This window comes from Benincasa hispida, chromosome 2 (genome assembly GCF_009727055.1).
Source record: "Benincasa hispida cultivar B227 chromosome 2, ASM972705v1, whole genome shotgun sequence".
NCBI lineage: Eukaryota > Viridiplantae > Streptophyta > Magnoliopsida > Cucurbitales > Cucurbitaceae > Benincasa > Benincasa hispida.
Genome location: NC_052350.1, coordinates 21281573 through 21291463, shown reverse-complemented (window position 1 = coordinate 21291463; position 9891 = coordinate 21281573). Strand labels below are relative to the sequence as shown.

Below are 9891 nucleotides of genomic sequence, written 5' to 3'. Positions count from 1 at the left end.
CTGAGTTCAAGGCCCTCCTACAAATCTAGACACAGTGGTGATACCAAACAATATACACACTGCTTTGGAAAGTCCTGAATGGAAAGCCGCAGTCATGGAAGAAATGAGAGCTCTCGAAAAAAATCATATATGGGATCAAGTCAATCTTCCAAGTGGTCATAAAGCAGTCGGATGTAAATGGGTGTTCACAATAAAGTATAGGCCCGATGGAACAGTTGACAGATACAAAGCCAAGGTCAGTATCTGAAAAAATTGTAGTTTTGATTGTTTATGTTGATGACATTGTTATTTCAGGCGATGATACCTCAGAGATTGACCGATTGAAGGCAAAGATGACTGAGGAATTCAAAATCAAGGACCTTGGAAAACTAAGATACTTCCTTGGAATGGAAGTAGCTCGATCGAAAGAAGGAATTTTAGTTTCCCAACGGAAGTATACTCTAGACTTGCTTAAGGAAACAGGTATGACAGGTTGCAAACCAGTTGATACTTCTATAGAAACAAATGCAACGTTAAGTAATATGAGTAAAGGTGTTCCAGTTAGCAAAGAAAGATATCAACGACTTATTAGGAAATTAATATATCTCTCTCATACTAAACCCGACATCTCTTATACAGTAAGTATGATAAGTCAATTCATGCAGTCTTCATACGAAGAACACATGAGGGTAGTGGAGCGCATTTTGAGATATCTAAAAACCTCTCCAGGAAAAGGCTTGATGTTCAGGAAAACTGAAAAGCGATGCATCGAAACTTACACTGATACTAATTGGGAGGATCTATAGTAGACAGAAAATCAACATCAGGGTATTGTATTTTTGTGTGGGGCAACCTTGTTACATGGAGAAGCAAAAAACAAGGTGTTGTTGCGAGAAGTAGTACCGAGGCAGAATGCAGGGTCATGAGTCTGGGAATCTATGAAGAGAGTTGGCTTGAAAAAGTTTTGAAAGACCTTGATCAAGAGCATACCGGTCCAATGAAACTCTACTATGTTAATAAAGTTGCAATAAGCATAGCAAATAACCCTGTTCAACATGACAGAACAAAGCATGTGGAGATTGATTGGCATTTCATCAAGGAAAGACTTGATAGTGGCAACATTTGTGTTCTTTATATTCCTTTCAATCAACAGATTGCAGATGTCCTAACAAAGGGACTGCCCAGACAGTTGTTTGACGCATGTGTGAGCAAGTTGAGTCTTATTGACATCTACGCCCCAACTTGAGAGGGAGTGTTGAAATTAGAGTTTTGTACTCTAGGGGCATTTTGGTCTTTTTCATTGTACCCTAGGGTTTCCCTTTTTTTTATTTAAGTTGGTGGTCTGTTGTATTTCTTTGTATCAGTTTTCTAATAAGAATTCTTTTATCCTGTGGTTTTTTCTCCCTGATTAGGGTTTTCCACGTAAAATATTGGTGTGTTATTTTTCTTTCTCTACTCTGTTTTTCATCACTTAAAAACAACTCACCGCATTATGATTAAACAATCATGTCATCGCACGTTAGTCGTATGTCCCTGAGTTCGACCTCAGATTTCACCGAGACTTGCACTTGGGTCTAAATAGGAAAACATTATATTCAAGGTAGATTATTCGTTGCATTTAGGATTCAAAGCACGGCATAAGATCGCTTCATTCTAGAAAAAACGCAACAGTTATCATGACTCGTCTTTGGTGTAGTGGTTCTTATTCAGTACGGTGGTCTATGGAAATTACATATTCCGAGTGAAGTGACCATTTTTTGTATGGAAGGTGTGTTATAACTGCCTTCCTACAAAGATTAATTTTGCACAACCGAAGTATGGAGGTGAGGACTCGGTGCCCGATTTGTCGCTGGAAGGATGAGACGGCAAGCCATGCTCTTTTCTCCGGTTCCAAAGCTATGGTAATTTAGAATAGCCTTTTCAATGGGGTTAGGTTTGACAACTTTAAAGGTAAATCTTGTCTTAGTTTATGGATGTTGTTAGTCGAGTACCTAAAGGATGATGAGCTGACTAGAGCATTACTGCCTGGGCAATTTGAGGGGACCAAAACATAATAAATATTATTAAACCAATCCAATCTGTGGAAGACCGTTGTGAGTGGATTGTTAACTATGGGGCTTGCTTCGGCTCTTGGTAAACCAATCCATTTATGCAGGGCTCCATTCGGCAATGAGAATGGGTCTGACCAATCTTTTGGTACTTTCTAACTCAATGGCCATTGCCCAAATGCTTAGGGGAATTTTGGTTCCTCAAACAGAAGTGGTTAACTACGTGGCAAACATTTTGTAGATGGCTACCTCCTTCCAGTCGATCAATTTTTAGCATGTCTCGTATCTATAGCATTGCTACTCATTCATTGGCATGAGAAGCTTTTTCTGGATCGAGCTTGCTAAGACTCAGTGACTACACTCCATCGGTGGTCTCTTTGTACTCGAGTAATTTTGATTTTCTTGTTGGCCATCAGGCCTGTTAGTTTTTGTCTCCTTGTTTTTCCTAAATTTAATACATTATCTTTTCTTTTTTTTTTTAACACAAAGCCAAATGATACTTTATTTCAAAATCAATTCTCAACCTTCTAATCAATATTAAAAATATAAAATTTCAAATATGGGACCCTTTCAATTGATAAAATGGTTATTGATAAGACATCAATAATTAATTTTTCAAAATCTTAGCATGATTTTCGTGAGGATGTCTTATTTACTTTCTTTTTAATCCAAGCAAGCTATGTGAACTTTCCATATCAGAAAAAAGAGTACATGTAAACTAATACTAACCATCTCGTTAGGGTAGTTTCTTGTTTTTTCAGTTAAACCGGTATCTTTACTAACCAGAGCTCAAAGTTTCCCAATATGTGTTAACAAAATAAATAAATGAACATACTTTAAAATCAACTATTTACTGCCTAAAATTTGATTGGGACAAGGAAAATTAGAAACATGAAAGAAAAAGGCCACCAAAGTTTTTCTAGTTAGTGACACAATGTTTGCACCTGATTAATAAGGTAAAATTTTATTTAAATTCCAATCAACACAAAATATTACAAGATTCTTTTCCCAAAACAAAGGGAGAATTTGTCTATAACCGGCAGCTAATTATACGATCGGTAACAAAACAATACATCCATAAAATTCATAACTCAATTTTAACGTCGTGAACTTTAAGATCGCCTTCAGGCAATTTGTCTATTCCCAAAGTAACCAAACCGGACTCAGAATCATAACCAAATTCTACAACACTTGAATCCACCGTGCACCGTCGTGGTTTCGCCGACGAGTACGCTCCAAACCTCCCACACCCTTTCACTTCCAAGTGAACAATTCCAACCAACTCGGAGCTGCGATTCTCCGGCCGCCCTCCGACAACCTCATTTCCTTCAGATACGCCATCAGCCTCCACAAGTTCAGCCCCATCTTTCACTTCGTATTTCAAGCCTTCGATTGCCCCGCCGGCATTGTACATGTCGATGAGTCCGAGGGGAGCGAAGCTGAAGCCAGGGGCCAAAACTTTGATCGGAGTAATGGTGAAGACGTCGAAGTCAAGGACTTTAAGAGAAACGGGAAGGGCTGAGTTGTATGGAAGAGTGATGAGGTCACCGGAGCAATGGCGGTAAAAGGCGCAGTCACCATTCCAATCGGGATCCGTCGCGACTTCAGAAATGGCGTGAACATCACGTCCTTTGACGTAGCCGGTGATGGCGTCGGAATTGGTGTCGTGGAAGGTGTTCTTTCTTTCTTGGCTGTTCCAGGCGGCGCCTTGGCAATTGTAGATGCCGATGACGCCGGTGAATTTGTTCAAATTCCATATCTTAAGCAAGCTGATTATGATTCCAATTTCAAAGTCAAAAAAGTATTAGTCAGAAAATGTACCAAAAGGCAAAAAGAATAAAAAGAAGAGTGGATTTTTCCTAGCATTAAAAGCAAAGAATGGTAGATGGATAGTTATATGGTTTTTACCGACAAAAAGAAGAGGCATACATTTCTAGTGCGGAAGATCTCTTTATTTATGTTAAAAATTTATCTTCATAAATATTTTGATAATGATTATACTAATTTTTTTTAGTATAGTAAGTAATAAATAGAGATATTATAGTATTGAACATTTTCAATACTTAGATGCATCTAAATAAATTTCCTATATTACCGTATTGCATGAATATAACTTTCATCAATTATTTACCACGTTAAATTTTTTAAAAATGAATTTAGTTTCACTATCATTAAAAGAATCATAGTGCGAACGAATGGTATATAGTGGGTTGCACTATCTTTTGACTACTTACAACTACCACACACTTGAAGAAAAAACTCAAAAATATTTCTTTAAAAAGAAAGAAAACTTCGGCAATATCTCACTGTGTGGAATACCAAAAGATAAGTGTAATCACTGTCCTTAGTATTTCTTTTCTTTTTTTCAAATGGAAAACAAAAGACCAAGAAAAGGGCATTCAAATCCAAACCAAAAACACCAAACAAATTCAATCAAATTGTGAGAAGAAAATGGCTCAAAAAGTGAAGGAAAAGGGAAAAGGTTTTCAAATCCAAAACAAAGACACTCACCTAACTCCATCTCGTGCTGGATCTGAGAATAAACAGTCCCGTGTTGGCCGTCCAGGCAAGCTTGCTCTAAGCACTGAGCCGTCGGGTAGCACTAATTTCTTCAGAAGCTCGAAGTTATGCTTCCCCGGAGCATCACTGATGAGATAGGGAAAGTAACATCAGATTAACATGTTGAAAACTCAAATTCTTTGGTCCAATACTTATCTAGTTTTTTTTTACTTCAACAAAGTTTAAATAGTTCCCTAACCTTTATATATTAAAGAATATGAATTGTTTCTACCTAATCAATTATCACATAACTTTAATGTGTTAAAGAATATAATAGATTCTATTAATATTTAAAAAACAAAAAAGAATACAGACCTACGGACTTCTAAACATACAAGACTGTATCTACTTTATCATTAAATATTTAAAACTTCTCATGTTTGCTGTAACACGATTCTATTGTTAACTGGAATTTTAAAACCTTCATATCAATTAACACTTTGGTTAAATCTATATATAAATTATATAAAAATAGCCTAGTATACTCTAACCTAGTATTAATAGCCTAGTATAATAGGCTAACTCTGCACCTGTCTCTTATACACATCTAGATGTGTATAAGAGACAGATTAATAGCCTAGTATAATAGGCTAACTCTGCACTGATAACTATACATTGCAGATAAAAAAAAATGCGGATATAGTTGAATGGTAAAATTTCTCCTTGCCAAGGAGAAGATGCGGGTTCGATTCCCGCTATCCGCCGAGGATGAGGATAATGGGTTAATGTTTTTCATTTAATAGGATAAATTATATAGTTGACCGTGATAATATAGTGTGGTTCTATAACTTTAACGTATCAAAGAATATAATAGAAGTCTTACTTTTTTTTAGATGGAATATAATGAATGTCTTATTGATAAGACTTATAAGAAGTATCTACCTTATCACGAAATTTTAAATAATTCTCTTGGGTCTAATATGGCCTAATCTTATTGTTCACTTCTATTTTAAGACATTTTATCAATTACCACTTAACTTTAATGAATCAATGAATATAAAGATGTCTTGTATTTTTTTTTAAGATGGAATATAACAAATATCTGGCTATTAAGATTAGTGTCAAACATGGTATGATCCAGTTGTCAACTCTTATTTTAGAACTTCCTTATCCGTTACAACTTATCTTTAATATACTGAAAAACACACCAGATACCTCAACAAAACTATTGACCACTACACCTTATTAACTTAGAATAATTTCCTTGTGTCAAATAGGAACATCTCTCAGAGATTAAATGATAGATTACCATGGTCTAGATTATTTATAGATCACAAAGTAAGCTAATATCAAACACTTTTAAGCATAACTTAATATATATATTTTAGAAGTAGACAACTTCAAAACTCACATTAAAAATTTACCACTCTCTAACTAACTATTTTAAATTACAATATTATCCTTTTATATATTATTGCTTTCCTATCTATTTCACCCTGTATCAATAAAATTTTGAATAACTCAACATTTTTATGGTAATTGTCTTCCTTAATTTGTACAAATAAATTATATTAAATAAAATATCTTACAATTTACATCATGTAATTTTTTTAAAAAAAAATAAAGTTATATAACAATGATTTTTTCTTTTACTTTTATCATATAATTTAAAGAAAAACTAAAAAAATTATAAACAATTAACTTATGAAATTCATATATTAAATATCAACTTATACATAATATATTTAATTTAATCTTATAGTTGAGTCACATCAAATATAAGTTCAAACTTAACGAACATTGTTACTTTTTTTCATTTTAATCTACTTTGTAAGACTCACTTATTTTCGAAAATTTATTATTTAATAGAAAAAAAATTAATCAATTGTGAGGTATGATTGATTGATGGTTACCTGACATAAACAGGGCCACCACTAATCGCCCTGGCGGAAGCGTGGTACTCGGCGGCAGAATGAAGGGAATGGAACATATCCCAATCAGGCTGCATAATCTCTCCAAGAAAAACGCTATTGTAAGCCACTGCTGCTATGTGAATCGTATGCGACACCGGATCTCTCGGATAGAAGTCATCGGAAGCTCTCACAACCGCCGTCTGTTTCGCACTGAAATCAAAACAAAAATCCGTTCTCTCATTTTCCCTAATCATCCGCACTAAATTGAACATGGTAATTGATGAATTTCTGTTCACTTACCAATATATAGCATCTGTATGATGGCTCATACAAGCAATAATACCGTTATCTGGAAAATTTCTAGCCACTGACGCATCCAAAGCCTGGTGATATTGCCGAGTCAACTCAACTCGGCCACCGAACCCGGCGCCGAGAGTCTCCAATATGCTCTGTGCGTCCACTTTGACTCCGTCGATTCCGGCGGAGGCGAGGTAACTGTGAAGTTCATTGTAAAATTTGTAAACGTTCTTGGGGTTCATTAGCCCTAATCCTTGCAAAGCCAACGCGTCGTTCTTCCATATCGGTTCATTCTCAAAAACGCCTTTAGATACCTTTGGATACTGCATCGCCGATCCGTATTCCTCCATATCCTTCACACCAGTTCGAAGTCCTCCCCAATATCCAGTAATCGCATGCCATACATACACAAACTTCAATCCGTACTTGTTTTTCGCGATGTTCACGATGTTCTTGATCCCTTCTGTTGGATCTTCCTTCTTCTGGAACTTCGAATTCTCTCTGATCCCTGTCAGCCTCTGCAATGGCGGCTGCTTCGGTTGTTCCCCGTTCTCCTCCTGTGGATCGCCAGCAGTCGATTGCCATCCGTCGTCGATTATCACAAACTTCGGCGGCGCTCCACCAGCAGCGAGAGACTCCAGTCCGGCCTCGACGCCGTCTTGAGTAACCTCCTGGTAGAAGGCGTCCCATGTACACCATCCAAAATAGTCAACAATTGCAGGAAGTTTCTTCTCTTGTCGTAATCGGAAGGTGTTGAGATGGAGTTTAACAGCTTTCATCGCATCGGAGATTGCGTCGAACGGATCTGTTCCGGCATGGATGAACAAAGAGTGCGTAAACGACGACGCTTTTGTGTTAACATCGCCACTTTCTAAGCAAAGCTCGAGCTCGTCTTGTCCGTTGCCTTGAAGACAAGCTCGGAATGATCCTTCAATCAGAGGAAGAAACACTGTGTATATGATCTGATTCTCTTCATTTCCACCGTCCGATTCCAAGTGGGACCCATCCTTCGTCTCCAATAACAGAAACTGCGTCTCTAACGGAATTTCCTTCCCTTTATCGCCCATCTTTTGAGCCATCCACCATAACTTGAACCGAAAACACGCCATGAACCTTACATCCCGCAAGGTTCCCAACGGAACCACCTGCCGGCTCTGCTCCTCCTCGAAAACCGCCCCAAGAAACACCCCTTCCACCGGTCCGGACGACGAACCGGATGTTGCGATAACATTATCCGGTACTCCCGTCAAGATCGTCCGGTCTTTCACGATGAGCTTCTGGTCAGAGATCCGTACCGCCGGTTTGATCGTCATTTCTTTAGTTTCTAACTCTAATTCAAATTCTTTTCCGTTTAGATTATTCGCTTGACGTTTCTACATTATCAGATTTGTTGAACCATCAAAATATCAGATTACATATACGAAAAATCCGAAAAAAATGCTATGAACTAATTTATCCAATTCAAGTTCGTTAATTAGTTTACCTTGAAAGCTTTCACCGAAAAACGCCGGCTCGACGTAGATATCCAAATTCTAAGGTATGAAAAAGAGATGGAAAATCATCATCAGTTGAGAGAAACAGACGATTCAAAGAGGGAAAAAAAACTAAAGAAAATGACAGAAATTATAATACCAGAAACAGAATGTTCCTTCTTTGTTCTTAAAAGATTGAAATCAGAAGAAATCAAGCAAGGGAATGAAGATGGAAGGAAGAAACGGGAGGTATTTATAGTGAGAGCTGGCGAATTAAACAACCATCGATTTAACGCCATGGCTAAGCGACGTACTGCTTGTTTAATTAACCTTTTCGTCTTCCAATGAGCTCACGCTTCTCTTCTTCTCACAGAAATATCCAACGGCGAAATTCCAACGGCCGATGAGAGCGCCACGTGGATTTATGGATCCATCAGAAGATCTGGATCTTTTAGAACACGATCCGCTAAAGTCACAGGGGGTTCACGGGTGTTTCCGTCACAGTTGACGCGAATCCCGACACGTGGTTGACGCCAAGAAAATGGGATTATGAATTTTACTGCTTCGCACACGTGTTACTGTCTGATTGGTTGAGAGCCAATATTATACTGTCGTGGTAATCGTTATCCATGTGCAATAATTAAAGGTGCTGACCCGACTCCACGTACTCTGATTTTGTCGTTTCTAGTGGAAGTATTTTTGGTGGATTAATTAGATGATTATTAATATCTTTTAAAAAAAGGTAAAAAAAAATGCTGGTTTAAATTAATAGGGATAATTAGTATAATAAGGCACTTTTTTATCTTTATTTGAGTGCATAGTGTCACAGTCATGCTTGTCCAAGGCCTGTTGCCCATGGCTGCATGTTCAATCCAACATCCTTTTAGCATACTTTCATATCATGTATTGTATCGGTTTAGTTAACTTGCTTTCTTTACATTTTCATTGTAAGGACCACTCGCCCTTTTGCATATGCAAGGGTGCCAGTTGGCTTTTTGTTCATAATGCACTATATGGGGATAAGACTAATCATCACTTTCCCATACCTGGAGTAGTACTCTATAAAGCTGTTGTTGTTGCTTATTGCTTTCTAGCCTACTACAATCTTTCTTTCTTTATTCACACTCACAAAAACTGCTTACGAAAACCTTTTCTCCAAACCCGTTTTCTAAAACCATTTTCCTTAAAACAGGGGTGGAGGTTGTGAGAGGCACTCGGTGTGCCACCGGCAGTCCGTATTCGAGTTGGCTGACTTGTTCGTGAGCAGGAACAAGTGCTGCACAATTGCTAAGAGAAGCTCCTGAAAGAACGATTGTGACATTTGGTATCAGAGCTAAGTCGGCTCATAGAGGGAAAGATCAGTGATCATATCAGCGACGAAGAACCTGAACAAGTCCCATGTGGATAGGTTGGTAGAGATGGAAGAGCAAATGCTCTATCTGAGAGAGATCCCAAATAGTATCCGTTTCCTAGAGACTCGGCTATAAGAAGTTGCTGAGAAAGCCGATGAAATTGATGCGGTAGTGGGCCGCTTAGACGGATTACCCGTCAGAGAACTGATGATGAGATAGACCAAAACAGCACGGTCCGGCAGCTTTGAACGTGGTGATAGCTCATCGGGCTCTGTTGCTCATACAGAGGAGCGCGTCGAAGAGTTTGACAGCTCCCAAAAAGCAATACTTC

At 37.8% G+C, this 9891-nt stretch overlaps 1 protein-coding gene and 1 non-coding gene across 3 annotated transcripts; one reads left to right on the top strand and one right to left on the bottom strand.

Annotated features, from left to right (window-relative positions):
• Positions 1-2964: 2964 nt before the first annotated feature.
• LOC120070543 (probable galactinol--sucrose galactosyltransferase 6) lies at positions 2965-8537 on the bottom strand. Of its 2 annotated transcripts, none has more exons than XM_039022330.1 (6): positions 8369-8537; positions 8220-8275; positions 6740-8109; positions 6440-6649; positions 4539-4673; positions 2965-3796 (listed from the first exon to the last, which is right to left on the bottom strand). In XM_039022330.1, exons 1-6 carry the CDS (start codon positions 8505-8507, stop codon positions 3112-3114), a joined length of 2595 nt encoding a protein of 864 aa, XP_038878258.1. In that variant the 5' UTR covers positions 8508-8537; the 3' UTR covers positions 2965-3111. The 2 variants fall into 2 exon arrangements, with proteins under 2 accessions (XP_038878258.1, XP_038878259.1); XM_039022331.1 differs by having other exon boundaries at positions 8220-8268; positions 8369-8496.
• TRNAG-GCC lies at positions 5220-5290 on the top strand. Its single transcript has one exon. It is a non-coding gene; the product is annotated as a tRNA-Gly (tRNA).
• Positions 8538-9891: the final 1354 nt, after the last annotated feature.

Bases quoted from the DNA above. Each gene is read 5' to 3' on its own strand.
- LOC120070543 (XM_039022330.1), bottom strand. From the start codon at position 8,507: ATGGCGTTAAATCGATGGTTGTTTAATTCGCCAGCTCTCACTATAAAT. The intron at 8,110-8,219 runs GTAAACTAATTA...CTGATAATGTAG, and splicing joins TTTCGGTGAAAGCTTTCAAG to AAACGTCAAGCGAATAATCT. The intron at 3,797-4,538 runs GTGAGTGTCTTT...AATCATAATCAG, and splicing joins CCAGCACGAGATGGAGTTAG to CTTGCTTAAGATATGGAATT.